Source organism: Caloenas nicobarica, chromosome 23 (assembly GCF_036013445.1).
Source record: "Caloenas nicobarica isolate bCalNic1 chromosome 23, bCalNic1.hap1, whole genome shotgun sequence".
Taxonomy (NCBI): Eukaryota; Metazoa; Chordata; class Aves; order Columbiformes; family Columbidae; genus Caloenas; species Caloenas nicobarica.
Window position 1 is genome coordinate 4,631,857 of NC_088267.1, and position 22,452 is coordinate 4,654,308.

At 63.8% G+C, this 22,452-nt stretch overlaps 1 protein-coding gene across 1 annotated transcript in view; it reads left to right on the top strand.

Moving 5' to 3' along the window:
* NHSL3 (NHS like 3) overlaps positions 1-22,452 on the top strand; it is a 23,733-nt gene continuing 1,281 nt past the window's right edge. The window contains 7 exon segments of the mRNA XM_065650440.1: positions 1-33; positions 35-257; positions 17,121-17,276; positions 17,490-17,545; positions 18,672-18,789; positions 19,133-19,249; positions 19,361-22,240. Coding sequence (XP_065506512.1) covers positions 16-33; positions 35-257; positions 17,121-17,276; positions 17,490-17,545; positions 18,672-18,789; positions 19,133-19,249; positions 19,361-22,240 — 3,568 coding nt within the window. The 5' untranslated portion in view covers positions 1-15.

Here is a 22,452-nt window from a genome sequence, read left to right on the forward strand (position 1 = left end):
GCGGGCCCCGGCCCTATGGGCAGCGGGCGGCGGCGGAGCGGGGCGGTGCGGGGCGCTGCCCGCGGCCATGTCCGCCCCGGCTGCACCTGCGGCGGGCGGCGAGCGGCAGCCGGAGCGCGGCGAAGGGGCCGGTTCGGCGGAGCCCCCCCGGCGGAGGAAGGGCCGGGCGAACTCGCTGCGCCGGGCGTTCAGCTGGCTGCGCGGCCGGAGGAGGCGGCACAAGGGCGGCAGCTCCCCGGCCCGGCCGGAGGGACGAGGTGAGGGGCGAGGGGGCGGCTGGGTGGGGAGGTGGGTTGAGGAGGGGTTGGAGATGTGACTGTGGTCGTGGCCAAGGAGGAGTCGCGGTGGTGGCCACCGGGGTGGCCAGGGAGGGGTTGGGCTGATGACCACAGTGGTGGCAGAGGAGTTGGGGTGGTGGCCACGGAGGGGTCGGGGTGGTGGCCACGGTGGTGGCCAAAGAGGGATTTGGGTGGTGGCCATGGAGAGCTCGAGGTGGTGGCTGAGAAGGGTTCGTGGCAGTGGCCAAGGAAGAGCCACAGTGGTGGCCATGGAGGTGGCCAAGGAGAGCTCAAGGTGGTGGCCAAAGAGGGGTCACAGTGGCGGCTGGGAAGGAGTTGAGGTGGCGGCCGTGGAGGTGGCCAACGAAGGTACAGTGGCGGCTGAATACGAGACAAGTTGGTGGCTGTGGAGGTGGCCACGGAGGGTTCGCGGTGGTGGCCAAGGAGGGGCAAAGGTGTTGGCTATGGTGGTGGCCAGGAGGGTGGAGGCGCTGGCCGTGGTGACAGCAGAAGTGGCTGAAGGGGGTGAAGGAGGTGATGGCCATGGAGGTGGTGGCCACGGGTGGCTGCTCTGGCCACGGTGGCCACCACTGTGGTGGCAGCAGCAGGTCGGATCCGGCAGTCCCTGGTGCAATCTCGCCCCTGCCCCGAGGGCTGGTACTGCTTCACTGAGTAGGTTCTCTCTCCGCTGAGTCAGAAGGTCACTGGGGCTGAGGGAAACCTGGAGGGACGCCAGCCGCTGCCTCCTCCTCCTCCTCCTCCTGGGCAGGGTGTTTGCGTGCTCCAGGTGTGGCCCTTCCTGTCCTAGATATGCCCATCGCCCCGGCCTGTTTGCGGGGTGCTGTCTCCATCGCCCGACCACGTCCCTGCCACCTCCACCAGGACAATCCCACAGCGGGAGGTGCTGTGGGTGCCTCCTCGCTGCCTGGGGGCCGTGTTACGGGGATCCGTGGGCCAGGACCTTCAGCAGAGTGATGGGTGGTGGCGTGTCTGGTCATGTTTGTCTCCTCAGCGTGGCTGGTTTGCAGTGGTAGGTGTCCCGGTGAGGCAGCAGTCGCTGGAGGCATCACCCTGTGCAGCAGAGAAGTGCTCAGCCTCCTCTGTCCCGTGCTATCGGGGACACCATCTGCGTCACGCCACTGCCCTTCCTGCTGGGCACCTCTGGCGGGGACGTCCCCGCGCTCTCGCCAAGGGACAGGCCACTTCTGCGGCATCCAAACGCAGCCAGATACCGCCGCCTGCAACTTTCTTCCTCGATTTGCCCCGGGGAGTGAATTTCCAGGCACCCAGGACTGCATGCAGGCATGTTTACTGCTTGGAGAAGCACACGGAGATCTGCGATAGGAGAGGAGCGGCCATGGAGAGGCCAAAGGGCCTTGGGAAGAGGCAGAGCTCTGCTCGGCCGGTCCCTGGGATGCTGCCGCTGCCTCCAGCCCTGCGTGGACGCCACGGCCACGGCCCAGCGCTGAAACCTGAGCAGAAAAAATGAGATGTGCCGGAGCATGTGATGTTCCTCTTCGCAGCGCAGAAACGCCCCCAGTGGCTCTGCCAACCCTTTTTTTATTTTTATTTTTTTTTTCCCTAAAGTTGTAATGTTTTCCAGCTAATCCTCGAAATGCGAAGTCACTGCCCATCAGGGTTGTGGCTCTGGGACCTCGAGCGCGCTCGCCATGCTGTCCCTTGTAGCACAGCCTGGTGCTCGTGTCAGCCGGGTCACTGTCACTGCGGTGCCACCACGCCACTCAGTTAAATATCCCCATGTCCAGGAGAGCTGCCCGGAGTGCCCACCTGCCCATGGTCCAGCCACGAGCATCCTCAGGATGCTCCAGCATGTGCCGGGGTTACCAGCATCCCCCTCCGTGAGACGGGGCAGCGACACTTCCCTGTGTGACGGGGGATCAGGACACCCAGAGTGGCAGTTTGGGCTGAGCTGTGGAAATGGATGGAGTGTCGGCCCCGGCAGTGCCGAGCGCCAGCTGCTTTCCGAGGGCGGCTGCTGAGCTGTGTGCCGGAGCCGACGGCATCGGCGGCTGCGGCTTGAAGCTCTGACCTGCCCGGAGGCTGCGTCGGCCTCGCTGCCAACACCACGAGCCCTCGTACGGCAGGAGCCAGCCAGGCTCTGCCCCAGCCTGGGCATTTTTCCAACCATCAGCTGGGAGCTGTGGGAGCGGGGAGATTCAGTGGGTCCTTGTACGATCTGGGTGCCCTCACAGTTCGTCCTGTGTCTGCGCGGTGCTGGGGGTGCTTTGGATCAGACCCATCGCCCCCCCGTTGTCCCGCAGGTGGCTTTGGTCACCGAGGGGGGACAGGGCACATCTGACCATCGCTGGTGCATCCCGGCTGTGGGTCAGGACTTGTTCCTCAGCCTGGGCGTCTGCCCGTTCACAACCTGGAGGTCGGAATTGGTTGGCACTGGGATCGCGGGAGCAGGACGAAGAAAGCATTTCCACTTTGGATCAAACCCGCGGGTCCGTCTAATCTGGCCACTCAAACAGCTGAGCTGTGTAGAGGCAAGACGCAGTAATCCTGCCTGTGGGCGAGTTTCTGGCCCCGCTTTATGCCGAGCCGGGGGACGGCTCCATCCCAGCTGGACGCTCCCGTTTCCCGACTGGATGTTCTGCTGTATTTGGGCGAATGGGCCCTGCTGTCTGCAGCACCCCCTTCTTATGCTGGTGCAATTTTTTGCTGCAAGATAATTCCTGCTGAGAGCTGTAATGCCCGTCCCGGGGTGCACAGGGGCTGCCAGCCCCAGGCTGTGTCACCTGTACACAGCCCGGCTGCTTTGGGCACCTCGCAATTCCCGACGTGTTTATTTCCACAATAACCGTTGGAGGCAGAGCAGTGATTAACCCCTGGGATGGAAACCAAGGCAGGGAGAGCGGCTGGGCCGTACCAAGGGTCTAACACAGAGCAAGGGCTCTGGTTTTGCTCCATTTTTCCTGGTGGAAGCCGGGAGGAAGAAAGCTCGAAGCTTTTTCTTTTCCCCTGTGAGCGCTGCCTGCAGCCCCCCGGATGAAGGCAGCCTGTTAACCCTCAGCTGCGGGCGAGGGGTTTTAGTCCAGGTTTTGGCTACTGCTTTGTCCAGGTTTCGCAATATTCTTCTTAATTCCCAGATGAAGTAAAGGAATCGATGTTCCAGAAATATTAAATTAGGGTTGGCTTTTTGTTTCCTTTTGATGCCAGCTTAAGTCCGGCAGCAACAGATTTCCTGATGAGGCGGGGGTCACCATGACGTTAAAAATAAAGCTTTAAATGCACACAGCTGCTTTACAACATCAGCAAGTGCTCGTTGAAAGCCTTGCGGGATGGCTTCACCGTGTGCATGGCAGGGGCTGGGCTGCGGTGGCACCGGGCTCGATGCCATGGGGCGCTGGGGATGCACGTGAGTCCTCGAGACAATTTTGGGGCTGGGCTGTGTCTGCGTGATAATAACCGAGATGTGAAATCTTCCCCGGACACTTGATTTCCTCCATCCCCTGCTGCTGCATGGCACATGGTTTTGGTGTCAACACAGGCTTTGTGGTTTAGTCCTGAGCTTTGCGGTTTATTCCCGAGCTTCCCGACTCAGAGAAGGGAGGTGTAGGCACCGCTGCCCCCGCACCTCCCGCTCCGCGGGATTGTTCCCCGTGCGTGTGTGGGAATTAATTTGTTAATCTGCAGAAGGCAAAGAGTGACACTTCAGAAAATGTGAGCAGCAGGAATCCCCTGGCTGGCCCGGACTGGCAAGGGTGAGCGGCTCTGCGAACAAAGAGAGGTGTGTCTGCAACCACAGCTATTCCACCTGGAGACAACTGCAAGAATTACTCTTGCAAATAACGTTCCATAAGATCCGATAAAACTATTTCGCCAGGGTCATATTTCTCTTTAGAAGGGAGGTCTAATTTCATAAGACAATATCATCATTGACTTTGACTCCGGCAGCGATGGGAACATAAGCCGTTGGAAGGTGAAGAGCTGGGCAACGATGAAGTGAAAAAGCATTTCCCTGCCAAGCGGGAGCCAGAGCCCTGGGCTGGTCCCTGTGGTTCTCACCATGTACAGATTAAAAAAAAAATACCTGGAGTTGGAGCTGTCATCGGCCGAGCCGGCCTGGGCTCCGGCTTGAGCAGGAAATCGTTTGAAACCCTTCTGGTTATGTATTTCTGTTAATGATTGGGGATCTCAAGTGGGGTTTTTGTGTTACCTTTGCCTCGCTGAGCTTTACTTCCCTGTGAAAGGAGCAAGGGCTGAATTCCTTTCTCATTCAGGCAGCTCGGCTCCCACTCCATGATTGCTCGGCCATGGGACTGGGTTTAGAAAACACCAGGAAAGGTGGATAAAACACCAGGAAGGATGGATAAAACACCTTCCCCCGTGCCAGTGCAGAGGGGTCCCTGCCGCCCCACACTTGGGCTGACGGGTCTGACCGAGGCAGTGCGTGACTTTGGGACGATCAGATGTGCTTGAAGCCGTCGTGCCGTGATGACAAGATCTGTTATCTCGTGAGCAGCTTCCCCCCCACCTCCTGGTTCCTTGCTTTTATCAGAGTCCTCTCAATGAATAAAACCAGAGGTTTCTGACCCAGAGTGTACTGGAATCAGCATTTCTTGCCCCAAGTTCCCCGTTCTCACTGGCTGCTCCACAGCTGGGTTTTGTAGCGTGTTGTCTGTGCTGGAATGTCACGCCAGGGAAGCTGCAAATGCTGCCCCTTGGCTGCCACGCTTTCCGAGCAGGTTCCTGGGTGCAGCTTTGGTGACAGTGGTGGCCGCGTTTGCGAGGCAGGTGCTGGCACAGAGGGTGTCTGTTTTGGGAGCAGAGGGGGAAGTGTCTCACTCTATCTAGGGCAGTGTTGGAGGCTCCAGCATCTCTTTTTCTCGCAGGGAGAGAAATCAAAATGCTTCGCTGGGAAAACTGGTGTGTGTGGGGCATCCTGTGTCACCGGGGAGGGGGACTGAGTGTCATGGGGGGTCTGTGCACGCTGTTTGGAGCCGCTGCAAGGGGATGTACGTCCCCGGGAGGTGTTGGGCAGCGGGACGGTGCCCTGTCCTGGGCTGGAGATGCGCCTGGACAACCCACCTCCTGTAGCCCAGGGGAAAAATCATCTCCCCGAGTCACTGGGCAGAGACCTCTGTCTCTGTTGCACTTGTGACCGTGACCTTGTTTAATCCCAGCTGCCCCAAGACATAAAGGCTATGCCTTGACCTGGGTACAGCCAATAATGGGAACCAGGGAATAGTTTCGCACTGGATCCCCTGTTCCCTGAACAGGTCCCGCAGCAGATGGGGCGGCAAACAAGGGAGACAGGGGCACAGCCACCTCGGTGCCAGGCACAGTCTGTGGCACAGCTCGGTCTCCGCTGTGCCGAGCGTGCCTCTTGGGCAGCAAACCAAGCTGATGAGAAACCAAACCATATTTCCATCACAGAGAAGGAGACTCAAGTCCAAAGGTTAATTTACTGCTGATCACCTTGGGAGGTCAGGACAGAGCTGCTGGTTGGTTTTTATATATATATATATATATATATATATATATATATATATTTTTTTTTTTTTTTTTTTACATCACCTCCCTGGTTTTGTGCCTTTCCCACAAAACCCTCCTTCCTATTTATCCCAGCCTTTGATGAATCACCTAAGGAACATAAACACTGCCAGCAGGAATTACCCACCTCCCGTCCGGCTGACCCCTCCCTGCCCTCGCAGCATTTAATGTTCTCATTAAAAATCTGGAGGGAGAGCTGGGTTTGCGGGGGGTGGTCAGGCTGCTCGCCCGGCTCATATGTTTGGGAGCGGGCAGTGCAAGGCTTGGCCAGGCAGCTTGGTGCTCGCAAAACCCCGTGGAGCTGGAGCAGGGGCTGGAGCGGAGAGACATTGGGGTGCACCCGAGGAGGGCACGGGAAGGAGGTGCCGGTGGCGTGAGCTGACACGGGTGCAGGTGTCCGTGTGGCTCAGCCAGCTGGGACTTGCCCCAGTGGCAGGAGTGACCGCGGAGGGGGTGGCAGGGGATTAACATCCACCTACGGGCGTGTGGGTGCTCGCCCTGCGCTTGGGCAACAGCAGGACCCAGCCCGCGTCCCCAGGTGCTGTGCTCCTGCCGTGGAAGTCCTGGCCTGGCCTGGGCCATGATGTGCCAGATTGGCTGGGGTGTCCCCATGGGGCTGGGACCCCTGAGACCCAGGATGGGGGTCATAGCCTTGGTTGTCATAGAATCACAGGACAGTTTGGGTTGAAGGGACTTCCCCAGCTCCCCCAGTGCCCCCCCTGCCATGAGCAGGGACATCTGCACCAGCTCAGGTTGCTCAGAGCCCCGTCCAGCCTGGCCTGGGATGTCTCCAGGGATGGTTCAGCCACCACCTCTCTGGCCAACCTGGGCCAGGCTCTCACCACCCTCAGGGCCAACAATTCGTCCTCATGTCCAGCCTGAATCTCCCCTCTTCAGTTTAAAACCATCACCCCTTGTCCTATCACAACAGACTGTGCTGAAAAGCCTGTCCCCATCTGGGGGGCCGTTTTCAGTACCAAAAGGCAGCAATAAGGTCTCCCCGGAGGATCTGTGTGCAGGGACAGGCAGAAATGGTGGCGACCGGCGCTCAGCAGAGCGTGGCAAACTCCAGGGGACGTGGGAGCGGGGCTGGACGCGAGTGCTGTCCCCGCGTTTGGGGATGTTTGGGGACCAGGGATCTCCCTTTGCCCGCTCGGGCTGGCTGCGGCACCCACGCATCGGTGCCGGAGGGCCGGTGCTGGGAGGGTGCCGTGGGATCCGGGGCGATGCCGGCAGGCCCCTCCTCTCTGCCTCTACATTGGCTCCGGCACAGCCGCCTGCCAGAGCCGAGCTCCGCCGGAGCGATGGGAGCCGGCGGCTGAGCGCCGTCACCTCCCGCAGCCGCCCGGGCCCCACCGGAGCCCCCTCGGCTCCGCCATGTAGCGCCCCGGCCTCCTCCACCCGGCCGCGGTGGAGGGCGAGAGCGGCCGCATGGGCAACGCGTATCGCAAGAGGAGCCCGACGGGCGTCAAGGCCGGTTCCTCATGGCCCTTCGGCCGCTCCGGGAAGACGGGGGCAGGTAGGAGCGATGGGGTTGTCCGGGGAGGGGCTGCGGGGGATCCCGCTTTGGTGGCTTTTGGGAGAAGTTCGTTGCCCGTGCTGTGCCCCCGGCGTGGGGCTGGGCAGGACCTGAGCCGCCGCGGTGGGAGGTTTTGCTCCCCCCTGCCCTCCCCGTGCTGGCGGGGGGCAGGATTGGGCCCTCTGAGCCCCGGCGCCGGAGCTGGGGAAGAACCTCTGGCTGCGGCAGGGGCTGCGCCGACACGTTGGGGACCAGCCTGCGCCATCGGGACAGGGATCGTCCCCTGAATTAGTTACCGATTTGTTTTTCTAAGCAGAATCCCAGCGGTTAGAGCAGGGACACAGGGCTGCTGGTGCTGCCTTCCTCCTCGCCCGCTCCCATCCTGTGCCTCAGTTTCCCTTGCTGCACCCCAGGGCTCTGGGAGTGTTTCAGAGAGCAGCAGGCATCCGTCCTGCGCAGCCTGCCTGCCTCGCTCAGTGCCCGTCTGTCTGTCTGTCTGTGCACTGATTGCTCTGCTGCTTTATGCTCCAGCTCTGCGGGTGCAACTGAAAAGCCCAGAGGGAGGCAGGGCTCTATTTTTGGGGGAAAGGGAGCGGAGGGAAGGGTCCCACCCCAGCCTGGACCCGTGTATTGAACTATCAGCTCCATGGGGTGCCTGATGCTCATGAGCTCCCTCCGCGATTCCTCCGTTGGAGCAGGGTGGTGAGAGCCTCTCTTGTAGTCACGTTGTCCCCAGTTTCCCTGCTGATGTCATTGAACCATCCCCGAGTCCCCAGCCCAGCCTGAGTCGGGGAGGGGACATGACGGGTGCATGGGCAGGGGTCCAGGGTTGGTAGGAGCGGGGTTAGCGGGTCCAGGGGGGTGGGAACAGGGCAGTTTTCTCCTGCCAGCCCTGCAGGGTCCCTGTCCCCACTGTCCCTCCTGCCCTTGACTATCCCATTTCCCTTGATCTCCACAGCCAGCAGCTGCCCAGGTGTGGCGAGCTGAGCTGTCTGCAGCGTAAACGAGCTGGGGTCAACCCTGCGCAGGCTTGGAAGCGACCACACCAAGCAAAACTGCCCTGGAGAGGTGGGGGCTCAGGTGGGGAGAGGGTGCCAAAATGCCCTGGCCGGCAGCACCTGCTCAGTGCCCGGGGAAACTGAGGCAGGAGCGGTTACAGCAATCGCCCGTGGCCCTGCAGGGATGGCATCTCCTTTGCCACAGGCTCTCTGCTGTCCGCCGCCCCTTGCCGGCTGGCTGTGGTCTCCTCTCCACCAAACTCATCTCTCTTCATGGGCTCTACATAGAAAGGGCTTGGTGCCACCGGCCCAGCTGTGCCATAGCCACGCTCCTGCCCTTCTCTGGCTCTGCCCGACGCCGTCCCTTTGCCTCTGCCCCAAACCGCAGCGGTGCAGGCAATGGGGTGAGCTGCCTCTCCAGGATTTGGGGGCTCCTGTGAGCATCCCCGGCACAGTCCTTGCCCTTTTCTTTTGCTGTTCCCATCCAGACCTCCATCTCCCTTCCGTCCCAGACCTGGGTCCCTGAACCAGGACTGTGGGGCTGCTGGGGGATGCGTGCGGCTGCTGGAGAAGCCCCACTCTGTTTCAGATGCTCTGACATGGGTGGGATGCAGGACCCAGCCAGGGCAGATCCTGCGAGGTGAGGGTGCTGAGGCCGAAGGCCATGGGGTGGAAGGTGCTGAGAAAACATGGGGCGAGTTGTGTTTGTTCTCTGCCCGTGGCTCCATGGCAACGTCGCGGTGGCCACAAAGCGAAAGAATTTGCATTGTGTCGCTTCAGCATTTCGGAGGGCGCAGCCGGGATCACCGGCGGGGGGCAGGGTGCAGTATCCCCCAGTTTCCATCTGTTGCGCACCGGTTTGGCCCTGCCGTGCCCACTGCCCGGACAGGCATTGGGCTGCCTTTGAGCTTCTACGACATGCGGGGTGTTGTGGGCACCCGCTGCCTTTTCATCCCGAAGGACCATGGTCCCCAGGGACAGGTTTGGCCAGGCAGGAGCCTCGGGAGCAGGGCTGAGGCTGCTGGGATCGCTCTGCCTGCTGCAGGCAGCTGCCTGCACCCCACTCCCTGCCTCCCCACGCTGCTTCGGCGGTGCCAAACCCTCATGTCCCCATCCCCAAGCTGGAGCAGGGTCTGACTTAGTCCAGGGCGCATCGCCTGCCTCTCCTCCCCAGGCTTGTCTGTGCCGGGAGCTGCTGGGGAAGGTCCTTGAGCACCAGGGAGACCGAAGCCTCTTATCGTCTGGTTATCGGGACAGCCCCACTGAGTCAGGGTGGAGGAACGTGGCGGCCGGCCAGGCTGCGCCCCACGGAGCCGGCGAGGACGCGGCTGCAGCCGGTGCGGGACTCCCGGGGTCCCCTGGACCCCACATCCCCGTCGGTGGGTGTTGGGGCAGATGCCTGGGGGATGGCAGGTTTGGACTGAGGGGTGACCCATGGCCGTGAGGCTCCCCGGTAGCAGGTGCCGGTGGCTGCGTTAGCTGGGGGGCTGGTGGTGCAGGCTCTCGGCAGCCCCGGCTCTGGGGTGGGCTGAGCAGCCCTGGGCGTCTTTTCCCTTTCACAGCTGCTCTTCATGCCAGACCCACGCTGGGCCGGCTCTGCAAACAGCCGGGGAAGCAGATAAGGGCAGGGGCCCACCCCGGTGGTGGACGTGCTGAGATTTACACAGGCGCTTTCTCCAGGCACCGGCACACCGGACTCGTCTGCCGGCATCCCAGGGTGATCTGAGCCCTTCCCGGTGCCCCCTCCTGCTGCTGGAGCAGAGCAGGGTGGGGAGGAGGTGATCTGCGGGTGTCCTGGGCAGGCAGCTGCCTCCAGCGCTCGGCTCCGACATGCCGGGCCGTGCCCACTTGGCAGCAGCCCCGTCACCGAGAGGCAGGGATGGGACCTGCCATTCTGCTGCTCGTTATATCCCCCCTGAAATTTCAGAGGCAGCCCCAGCCCTGTCTAACAGCTCCTCTCCCATCTCCTCCTCTGATCCTGCATCGCCGTGTCCGTCTCCATCCCTATGGGAGGATCAACAGCTCCTCGGTGCCTCCTCGCCGCCTCCAGCCAGTGCCGCCGAGCAAGAGATCTGTAGGCAGGAGCAGGGCTGGGTGCTGCCTGCAAGACGGTGGATCCGTGCACAGAGAAAACCTGCAAGGTCTTGTCCCGAATCCGTCTCCTGGCTTTGCTCCTGCGTGGAGCCGAGGACCTGCTGCGACAGGCACGCCTGCCATGCACAGAGCACCCTCGGTACCCTGCAAACACGGCGGGCGTGACGCCGCGCGCCGTGGGGACGCAACCAGCTCCAGGCACCGCGCAGGCGCCGTGGCGGCCGCGGGGAGGTGGAGGACAGGACACCCGGGAAGGTGAAGCAGGGCTGTCATAAAGCCGTGGACTTTGGCATCGCTCCGGGGAGGGCGGAGGTGCCTGCGGGTTGTCTCTGGCCGTGTGTGCCGCTGGCGTTGCCTCCGCGGTCTCGCGTCGCTCTGAGGTTCTGCCTGCCGCCCTCTCCCGCCCCACGCTCCCCATCTGGGCCGTTCCCGCCCGGATCCGGCTCCTGGCCGGGGAAGGTTGTTATTTACCTTCAAACCTGTTTGGTGGCTTCTCCGGGGAGGGGATGAGCACGGGGTGGGGATGTGGTGGGACAGGGGCTCGCTGGGCTGGAACAGGGATGGGAGTGGGTGCATCGGGGTGGTCCTGCCTCCCGCCGTGGTGCTGGGACCCGCTGGGGGCTGCTGCCAGACCCCTGCCCGGCGTCCACGGTCACCCAGGGGCTGCTGCAAGGCATGTGTGGGACAGCAGCCGGGATCAAGGCCAAGGCAGCTGTGATGCAGCCCCGTTGCACAGGGAGGTGTGTTCCTGCCATCACAGCGGCTGCAGGCAGCCGGCCGGGCAATGGCGCTTCTCCAAGGGGGTTTCACCCCATGCTGGCTCCTTTGCCATGGCTGGTTGGCTCACTGGGAGGATGCAGGGCAGTTTTCTATGCTGTGATTTAGAGGAAGAAAAACGGCCCAAGTTTGTTTTCCCACTTGAAATGAATTTTTTTCTTTCTGCCTCTGCGTGGGATCATGTTTGAGAGTCAAGCCAGCAGTGCAGATCAGGTCGTGTTTATTTGCTTTGTGGAGATGTTTTCCTGGCCGAAGCAGCAGCCCCCCGGTGAGGCCAAGGGCTGGTGCCGGGGGGCTGCGCGGCCAGAGCCACGGTAAATATTATTGTGCTCTTATCCTGCCTGGAGAGAACACGGTCCTGTGGCGTGTCCCGGGGCACAGATCCTGTGCAGAAACAACAAGGGCTCAGGGCTGGTTGCCTCCCTCACCAGCTGAGGATCCGTGAGCAGAGGCAGGACAGAGTGGCCCAGGTGGGTGGCAGATCCCACCTGGGGCCTCGGAGCTGCCTGAGCAGAGACGATGAGCCCAGGGGAAAGACGATCAGGCTCGGGCTTGTAAAGAGGAGTCATTGCTCCCGATGGGGAGATGCCTGCTGGGGAACCGGCTGGCCGTGCTGCGATGCGAGAGGCCGATTCGGAGGGAGCAGAGGGGCTGGATGGTGGAACAGAGGGGCTGGACGCAGGATGAGAACACGGGGGCACTCACAGCTGTGCCACGGTCCACGTCCTGCCTGTTCCCGGTGGCTCTCGGGGCTGGGGTTCCTTGTGCACCCCATTGGCGTTACCCACACTTACAGCATCCGCAGGCAAGTGCCGCTTTGCCCCCTCTCCAGCCCGGGGAGCAGAGTGGTCCCCAAGTCTGGCTGCACATCTGGATGGTGCATCACAGGGTGGGAAGGGACCCCAAAGTGGTGGGAGAGCACCCACCCCATGGGGCAGGGGGTGTTCTTGCTGCTCTCTGCATCGCTCTGGCTGCTGGGAGAAGGGAGGCGAGCTCTCCATCCCCGCTAAGACAGACGCAGGCAGGTTCTCCTCCCCTTCCTCCCCTGGGGACCTCGCAGCCCCTTCCCTCCCAGCTCCCCCCTCCTCCCCTCCTCCCCATTTTTCTGGGGTGAGTCAGTGGTGGTGGAAGGGGCGGGCAGGAGCTGCGCTGCCTGTTCCCAGCCTCCCGCCGCAGGACCCGCCGCCGCGCAGCGAGCAGGCAAGTCGAGGCAGCGCCGTGCAGGCAGAGATGGATGTTTGCAGCCGAGTCCAGCCAAACCTGCTGCTCGCAGGAGGCACAGGCCTGATGGAGAGGGACAGGAGCTGGGATCTCCTCCTCCAGCTCTCCCCAAGGGACAAGCAGCATGACCCCGGGCATCAGTACAGGTTGGGGTTGACCTGCTGGAAAGCAGCTCTGCAGAGGAGGATCTCGGAGTCCTGGGGCACAACAGATTGACCATGAGCTAGCAACGTGTCTGTGTGGCCAAGAACCAAATGGTACCTGTGGTGCGTGAGGAAGAGTGTGGCCAGCAGGTTGAGGGCGGTTGTTCCTCCCTCTCTGCCCTGGTGAGGCCCCATCTGGAGTTCTGTGCCCAGTTTTAGGCTCCCCAGTTCAAGATGGATAAGGAATTACTGGAGGGTGCCTGGGGGTCCCTGCCCCTTCCGACCACTTTGCCTTGCTGCGGGGATGCTCTGCACCCTCCAGACCATCCCTGGCACCAGTAGCGGCACATCCCAGCTCCGAGGCAGGGAGACCATCCTCGAGACAGCGCCCGGCCCTGGGAATCCTCCGGCTGCTTCTCCGGGAGGATCCCGCTGCCACGTGCGGACGGGACACGTGTGTCAGCTCAGCACCGCCGAGCCTGGAGGGGACGGGGCGATCCAGGGCTCGTTGCAAGGAATGCACGAGGGACGGGATGCCAGCTCCGACCGGGCGTGTTGCTACCGGCACCAGCTGCAGCTGCGGCGGCTTCCTCAGCCCACCGAGATCTGCAGCCTCTGCTGCAGGACCAGACCCCTCTCCCTCATGGCTCCCCCCGCTTTTCCTGTCCCCTTTGCAGCAGGTTTCGCTGTGTGTTGACAGAGCCAGGGCGAGGCTGTCAGGGCGAGGAGGACATGGTGGCGAAGGTCGCAGGGAGTGGGAGGAGAAGCGGAGGCAGCTCTTCGCACACCGCCGCGCTCCCCAGCGTCAGCCCTTGGCACAGGGCTGCTCCGCGTCCCCGCAGAGCTCCTGCTGTGACACCCTGTCCGGGCTGTCCTCTGGGTGACTGCAGCCAGCGGTGCTGAGCTCCTCCTGCCCCAAGCCACAGGTGTCCATCAGCGAGGGATGGTCTCGAGGCCCTTTTGAGTTGTAGAATCACAGAATCATTTTGGTTGGAAAAGCCCCTCCAGATTGAGTCCAACCGTTCCCCACCCCGGCACCGCCCCATGTCCTGAGAACCTCATGTCCGTCTGTCCAACCCCTCCAGGGATGGTGACTCCAGCACTGCCCTGGGCAGCCTGTTCCAATGCCCCACAGCCCTTTGGGGAAGAAATTGTTCCCCAGATCCAACCTCAACCTCCCCTGGTGCAACTTGAGGCCGTTTCCTCTGGTCCTGGCGCTTGTTCCTGGGGAGCAGAGCCCGACCCCCCCTGGCTCCAAGCTCCTTTCAGGCAGGTCAGAGATCAGAAGGTCTCCCCTCAGCTCCTGTTCTCCAGCTGAACCCCCAGCTCCCTCAGCCGCTCCCATCACACTTGTGCTCCAGCGCCTTCCCCAGCTCCGTTCCCTTCTCTCAACTCGCTCCAGCACCTCAAGGGCTTTCTTGTCGTGAAGGGCCCAAAACTGACCCCAGGATTCGAGGTGCAGCCAGGGGGGTCCCGGTGCAGCCCCATCCCTGCGAGCAGAGCTGACGCACCGTCCCAGAGAGCCAGACCCGCGTTGCTCTAGGCTGTGTTTACCCGTCATCGGCCGTGGCCTTTGCTGGGGCTCGTGATGTGCTGCCCGGGGAGGAGAGGGCAGCGGCCGGCACAGCACGTGGCTGCCTGCTTTGTGCATCCTCAGCCCTTTTAATTATGTCCCTTTTTTCCACTTTGCACTGTGCAAAGAGCTGGGGAGCGTCTGCCTGTGGCTGCCGGCACCTTCTGGGTGAGCGTGTGGGCAGCGGGGCCGATTCTGCCCGCGCTTCAGGCAGGTGCCGGGTGCTGCCTGTATTTGGTGTTACGGGCATGTCGGGGAAGAAATCCTTGCTCAGCCCAGAGCTGCCTGGCTGGGGACACAGAGGTGCCCTTTGCAAGGTCAAACTGTCCCTCGGGCTGTTTGTTTGGTGCCTGGGGGCGGTGGGACCCTCGCTCGCTGCTTTGGGTGACGCTGCTTCATCTACAGCCCAACTCCTGTCCCGCTGCAATGATCCCCGGGCATGGCCCGTGGGGAGCTGGCAGGGCAGGGGAAGGAGGTTGGATGTGTCAGCTCCTGCTGACACAAGGACGGTCCTGCCCGCTGGGTAAATAACGGGAGCTTTTCACTTTTTGAGGCAAAACGCCTGGAGATGGGAGGGATGGAGCTCCCTGACCGCCTGGCATTTCTGCCCCTGCCTTCTTGTGCCCCTGTTCCAGCAACTGGAGCTACTGGTTAGACTGGTCTGAGGGCTCATTCTCCCCCAGTGCTGCCAGCTCTTGTGACTGTGACGTGGCCATGCTGGACACCGTGTCCCTGAGGACAAACGGCCTTTGCCCCGCAATGGCTCATGTCCCCCCACTGTGGCTGAGCCTGAGCAGGGCTGGGGGGGCTGCGGTGGGTGCTGGGTCCCCAGGGGGACACTGCGGACAGATGAGGAGGGGGAATGCTGGCACCGTGGGCTGTGCAGTGCCATGTCCCAAGGGCCGGAGCTCGCCGGAGGAAAAGCCTCCCAGCTCCTCCCAGTTGGCCAAAGAAGCCAGCAACTGGTTTGCACGGGGATGCTGTGCTCAGCGGGGAGCAGGCGAGGAGGGTCCTGGTGGGGTCCCAGGGATGCAAGAGCTGGGATTGGGGAAATCCCACCCCTGAGCTCGGCAGGACGGATCCCGGCAGCTGTGCTGTGCGTGGGAGGAGGCGGGAGGGCCGGGGCGAGCGGGGAGGCCAGAGGAGGGGCCCCCGCTCTCCTCCTGCCGTCACCGAGCAGCGCGGTGGGCGCAGCTGGGGCTGTCCCCTCCTGCCACCGCGCAGCCCTCCCCGGGGCCAGCCTTGTCTCCGCAGTCAGGCAGCTGTGCCGGAGCCTCTTTGCCCATCTGAGCATCCTCCCGCTGCACGGATGAGGACAGAGAGAGGGATCTGGGGGCCGCTGGCATCCGTCTTGCCGGCACACGGCTGGGTGAGAGCCGCCGCAGAACAATAGGCAGAACCTTGGTGGGGAACAGTGGAGCCCCCGCTCGTGCAGGGACCAGACCCCGGTCACCATGGTGGTATTCATGGGCAGGAACCTCTCCTCGCTTCTGGCTTTCTTCAAGAAAAAGGGTGAGTGAGATGGAAGGAGGGAGCAGCGCCTTGTCCTTACACAACCCCTGCCCGCCCGGCACTGGGTGCTCACCCACCCGCAGTGGGCAGGGGGGGTTGTCACCCCATGGGGAGGACAGGGAAGGTCACCCAGCCCCATCCGCTGGGAAGTTAATGCGATAAATCACTGCGCTCCTCTCGCTGGAAGGCGCTCTGAGTGTGCTGGGGAGTTGAGGGGGGGGGCTTGGGTGAGGGGCTGCCAAAATTGTGGGGGAAAAGGGCTTAGGGGAACGGGACTGTGATGGTGGTGGGGGTGTGGGTGTCTCATGTCCCCTGCAGGGACCCTGTGCCACCACAGGGGTCCCCTGCATCGCCCCCCACTTTCCTGGCCCGGCCATGCCCCTAGTGCCAGATGCCAGCGGAGGCTGAGGCCGGTGCGGTGGCACGGTGCGGTGGCACGGTGCGGTGGCACGGTGCGGTGGCATGGCGTGGCAGGGCGGGCCGGCTCCATTGTTCGGGGCCTGCTCCTTTGTGTGGCAGGGCTGGAGCGCAGCTGCCTCGCTGCCTGGCCAGGCTGCCTGGGAGGGGACACAGGAGGACACGGGGGACCGGGGATGGGTGCGTGGCGCTGGCGATGCTGAGCAGCGGGTACCTGTGTCCCCGCGGTGGTGCCGGTTTCCTGACTCGCCCACCTCTTCCTCAGCCTGAAGTTGTTTTTTTGCAGGCAGGAGGAGTTGCAGGCTGGGCAGCAGGCAGCGATGTGCAGGCAGGAGCAGGCAGCGATGTGCAGGCAGGAGCAGGCAGGGCTGTGCAGCCCCAGCAAGGGCCCGGAGCTGGTCCTGGGCACCGCGGGGTGCTGGCGGTGGTTTGGCAGGAGGGGGCTGCAAGATGAGGCGCAGAGGACCCGGTGCCGGCTGTGGCATGGCATGGGGGGTCTCCAGCACCCGGGCGGGGCTGGGAGGGGTGATACGGCTTCTCCGGGGGCTCTGTGCCTCAGTTTCCCTCCTCTGTGCAGTTCCCAGCCTGCCCGGGCACAGTGTGAGTCCCTGCTTTCAGGTGCTTTGTGATGCCTGGGGATGCTGCAGTTCTCCCAAGGGAAAGTCATTGTCTTTCTGTCCTCGTTTATTCCCCACCGACACCCCATCTCCGCTGAGCTGCCCACAGCCCTGCACAACTTGCTGCCTCGTTTGCCCCTAACGAAGGCTCTGGGCAGGAAGGCAGTGCTGTGCCCCAGCTCCGCTCCGGCTGGGGGGCAGAAAACCCCACGGCTTCGCGATGGAGACAGCCAGACTCCGGCACATCAACCGGCCGGGCAAAGCCACAGGAGACGGTGTCTCATGGGGCATTTCCAGCACCCAGCTTGGAGACGAGCAGGATAACACCATCTTGGGCTGGCTGTCATCACCCAGCTCTTCCTATGACTGTGTGGGTGCCACCACTGTCCCCTGCAGGACAGGGACCTGGCTGTGTGTCCCCCCAGCCAAGCTGACCCCTGTGTCTCCGCAGGCACGGCCAAAGGCGACGCCGAGAAGCGGCTGAGCGTGCAGTACACGGCGGGCGAGGAATGTCCCGACAACGTCTTCTTCCCCAGCACACGGCCCCCGCACCTGGAGGAGCTGCACAACCAGGCCCAGGAGGGACTGAAGTCCCTGCAGCACCAAGGTAGGTGTCCCCAGCGCCGGGGTGGCCCGAGGACACAGCGGAGGTGACATCTGGCTGGCCCTGGCTCCTGGCTGGCCGTGCTGCGGGGGCGGCACGATGGGGCTGACCAGAGTCCAGTGCCGGGCAGCGCGGCCGGGCTCGGCAGCTGCTCCACTGGCTGGGGGCTCCCCCGGCTCCCCGTGAGGGATTGACCCCCCCGTTTTCCCTCTGCAGAGAAGCAGAAGCAAACCAAAAGTGCCTGGGACCACGGGGACAGCAGCAGCATCCAGGTGAGCCCTGCGCAGGGGCTGGCTCTGCCCCGCGGGGTGTCCTGGGGTGAGGGGACACAGGGTGGCCTCTCTGTGCCCCCGGGTGGTGTTTGGGGAGTGGGAGTGAGTGGGGAACTGGCTGAGATTCGGGTTGCAGGACTGTGGCGTTTGTGGGGCGGGAAGGGATCGTTTGTCCCTCAATGTTGTCCCTTTTGTCCCTGTGCTGAGCCTTGGTGTGTCCTGCCTTGTGGAGCTCTGCCCGGGGACCCCCACTGTGCCTGTATCCCTCTGTCCCCCCTGCACTGGTGTCCCCTGGCAGCGAGGTGGGGTGACGGGGCAGTGCCATGGGGACATCGGCCATCTCCAGCCCTGCGGCCGGGCCCCTCCCCGGCTGCTGACGAGGAGAAACTCCCACTCTTGGCTGAGCTGGTGTTTGCCGCTTCCCCGGCCTCTGACCCCGCTGCCAGTGCCCGACCTCCTGTGTTTGGTCCAGCCACTGTCCCTGCTGCCCCCAGGCCCCCTGAGCCCCCAGCAATGGGGGGTGAGGAGCCCCTGGGGGGGCAGAGCCGTGGGGGGAGCCGGGCTGGGTGGAGGGGTTGGGTGGTGGCTCCCGCCGATGTGGCTCATCCCGACCTCCGCCTGCGCCAAGAGATGATTCGGAAGGATGGGAGGGACACTGAAAGCTGCCCCATCATGTGGCCATGCCAGAGGCCATGCCCGAGGGGACACAGATGTGCTGCAGACCCCCTGGCACTACCTGTCCCTGTCCCCAGCCCCAAGTCTCTCTCCCGGCCCTGGGGTGCAGCAGGGCTGGGTGCAGCTGTGGGACAGTTTTCGGCTTGGCACAGCGGCGAGGCCACCGGTTCCCTCGGGTTCTCCTCTGTTGGAGCAGACCCTGGCCCTGCTCCTCTCCAGGGGGCTGCGGGGCCACGCGGGGTCCCTGGGGCTGCTCCCGGCCCTGCTCCTGGTGGGAGGACTCTGGATGCCGGCGTGGCTGACTCAGCCTTTGGCCCTCGGAGAAGCTTTTGTCTCGGCAGCGCTGGGCTGCGGAGTCAGTTTGCGGCGGAGAAGGGGCCTGGCGGAGGCCAGGGCAGCTCCTTTCCCACAGCCCAGGGTCCGCCTGAGCCCCCACTCTGTGCCCACGCAGTCCTGCGCATCCTCGGAGGATGACAGCGTGTCCTTCCGGAGCCGGGCAGCCTCCTGTGCCACGGACAGCACCTCTGAGGACGCCCTCTCCATCCGCTCCGAGATGATCCAGCGGAAAGGTACCCGCTGGGGGGCTGCAGGGCTGGGGGACGCGAGTCGAGGGGCCTGGCAGGAAACCTGGGGGGCTTCTGGGCTCAGAGCTGGTGTGGCCACCAGCCAGTGTGGGAATTTGGGGGCCCTTGGGGAGTAAAGAGTGACTCAGTCTGAGTCAGAGGGTTGGGGCTGGGCGAGGGGAACAGACGGACAGACACCTCCCTGCTCAGACCGTGCGGCTCTTTGGCAGCTGCTGGTGCCTCTCAGGGCTCTGCTGAGCGCCTGAACCCAGCGTATCGTGGAGCATTTTGGGGGGTGCTGGGGGTGGTCTCCCCTTGCACCCGCTGGACCTCCTCATGCCTCTCACAGGTTCCACCTTCCGACCGCACGACTCCTTTCCCAAATCCTCGGAGAGAACCGGCAAGAAGAGGAAGGAGAGGAGGACGACTGTGCTGGGCATCCCCCAGCATGTCCAGAAGGAGCTGGGTAAGCGTCAGGAGGAGTTTTAGGGTCTGGTCCTGTCCCCCGGGCTCTGTTTGCCCTGGCTCGGTGTATCTGCCTTGGGATCACACCAGGTTTGTCTCTCCCTGCTCCCAGGTCTCAGGAACAGCCGGGAAGCCAAGGGACACCCCGATGCTGATGGGCGAGGGCTGGTGGGGCGCGGGGGCAGCCAGGCACCCCAGCCCTTGCTGAACGGCGGGCAGGTCTCTGGCGACGCCGTCCGCATCCCCACCATCGACGGGAAGCTGCAGCCGCTGGCTGTCCCCGGGGGTGCCCGCGTCTGCCTGGGAGCCCTGGAGCAGGCGGACGCGGCCCTGCAGAAGCACATCGACCGCGTTTACTACGACGACACGTTGCTGGGGAGGAAGACAGCGGCCAAGCTGTCACCCATGGCGAGGCCGAAGTCACTGGCCGTGCCTGGCATGACCACCAATACCAGCCCTCCGGAGCTGCTGAGCCCCGTCATGTCCATCTCACCCCAGGGCACCTACATGTCCAAGATCATCCCCAATGCCATCCTGCCGCCCATGGTGGACGTGGTGGCCCTGACGCGGAGCAGCGTGCGGACGCTGAGCCGCTGCAGCTTGGTGTCCTCCAGCCCAGCCTCAGTGCGCTCCCTCGCCCGCTTCTCGGAGCGCAGCACCCGCAGCCGCGAGCCCTCCTCCTCCAGTGACAACTGGAGCCACTCGCAGTCCACCGAGACCATCGTCTCCAACAGCTCCACCATCTCCTCCCAGGGCGGCTCCGACCGCCGGCAGCCCGAGCCGGGGCCGCGTGGCGAAGTGGATGCGGCGACTCGCTCTGACACCGACCAGGTCAGCGTCTACAGCTCTGCCAGCTTCACCAGCTCCTGCTCCAAGGCCCCCGCTGTCCCCGCAGGCTCCGGGCTCCAGGCCGTGGGGGGCAGCAGCGGCCGGGCGTCCCCCGCCTACAGCACGAGCAGCCAGGCAGAGGGCTCGGACACGGGCAGCCTGGCCAGCGAGCGCTCCTCCACCCGCAGCGTCTCCCTCAGGAAGATGAAGAAGCCCCCGGCCCCACCTCGCAGGACCTACTCGCTGTACCAAAAAGCTGAGGGGGAGCCCAAGGTGCTGGGGCTGCCCCCCAAGCCCGACCGGCGGTCGCAACGGGAGAGCAGCACGCCCTGGTCCCCACGGCCCCAACCTCTCAGCCCCGCGGCTGAGGATGAGGTTTTCTCGCCGTCGTCGCTGAGTGAGACCAGCAGCCTCCGCTCCGAGAGCCTGGCCGGTGCCAGCTCCCCCGAGGCCCCGCGGGGCAGCCCCGGGGTGACCGTGGTGCTGAGGGAGCCCCAGGCTCAGCCCAAGTGGAGCTGCCCGGATGGGTCTGACCGCACCATGTCCCCCTCCAGCGGCTACTCCAGCCAGAGCGGGACCCCCACGCTGCCCACCAAGGGGCTAGGACCCCCATCCATGTCACCGGGCAGGGGGGCTCAGCCCCAGAAGCCGGAGCGGGTCTGCTCCCTGCAGTCACCCGTGCTCTCCGTGTCCTCCTCCCTCACCTCCATCTCCTCCTCGGCCTCAGATGCGGCGCCCCCTGAGACGCTGCCCCGAGACCGCTTCATCATCCCGCCGCACCCCAAGGTGCCCGCTCCCTTCTCCCCACCACCCAGCAAGTCCCAGCAGCCCGTGGCCCCCACCGGCCCCCTCCTCGCCTCTCCAGACGCACCACTGCCCAGCGCCACCGGCCAGGAGCCCCCTGCGAAGCCCAGCAGCAAGTCCCCGCCGCCATCGCCGCCGCCTGCCTACCACCCGCCCCCCCCGCCAGCCAAAAAGGCGGAGGGGAGCCCCCAAACCACCAGTGAGGCTCCTGCCGACGCTGCCTGGCCCCCGCCGCCCCCGCCAGCTCCTGAGGAGCACGACCTGTCCATGGCGGACTTTCCCCCTCCAGATGAAGCCGATTTCTCCAGCCTGCCCGATGATGCTGCACCGGCACCCGCGGCCGGGCAGAAAGTGGCACTGAGCCTGGGGGTTGTGTCTTCCTCACTCTCAGCCGCCATCTCCTCATCCAGCCAGCAGCAAGGGCCACCCGCCGGGTCACCGCGGCCACCTTCCCCTGCCGAGCCCCCTCCTGAGGCTGTCGTACCCCCACCGCCACCTCTCCCCCTGCCCTCAGCTCCAGCTCTACCACCCCAAATCAGCCTTAAGAAGGCGGCCAATGGCCCCTGGGCAGACACCAAGAAGGAGCCAGTGTCGCGGAGCAAGAGCAGCCCGGTGCCCAAGGAGGACGCCAGCCTGCCCATCGTCACGCCGTCGCTGCTGCAGATGGTGCGGCTGCGCTCCGTCAACGTGGAGCCGCCCGCCGGGGCTGCAGCCGGGGCCGAGGAGCGGCCGGCGCCCCAAAAACCTGTCCGCCGGTCCCTGTCCACACGGCAGCCCCCTCCTGCCAAAGACACGGTGCCTTCGAACCAGCTCCACCACGCTGTGCACCTCAAGGCAGCCGCCTTGTCCTCCGGTGAGGCTGCGGAGAAGCCGGTGGGTGGGAAAGCGTCTCTGCTGGGTCCCGAGGGACCCCCCGGGGATGGCCAGCTGTCCCCCCGGAACAAGTCACCGGCCTCCACCGCCAGCTTCATCTTTGCCAAGAGCTCCAGGAAGGTGGTGATGGAGACGACCTCGTCCCCCGAGGCACAGGCCGACCTGAAGAGGAACTTGGTGGCCGAGCTGATGAATTTCTCGGGGCAGCGCTCAGCAGCACCCACTGCTGCCCAGCCAAGCCCTGGCAAGGCACAAACCCACCGAAAACCCGGCAAGATCCCCCCTCCGGTAGCCAAGAAGCCTTCGCTTGGCCCGGGGCCGGCTCCTTCCCCCCTGAGCCCAAAGCCAGCAGAGACGCTGGGCTCCCCCGTGCCGGACGGGACGGCCAAGGCGGTGGCGGCGGAGGAGAGCAGGACTAAGAGCGAGCTGGCGGGGACGGCGGCCTCGGGGACCGCGGAGCCAGCGGCTCAGAGCTTCCCCGCACAAGGTACGTGGGTGTCGTGGTTCTAGCAATTCGAAATCACAATAGCCGCTTGCTCACCACCCTCTCTCCATCCCCAAATTGGGGAGAGAATTGAAAAGGAGGGGCGAAACTCATGGGTTGAGACAGTTTAATAAAATAACAAAATAATACTAATATACTACTGCTACTACTAATATATAAACTTCTAGTAATATATATAAAATGGAAAATAGAAT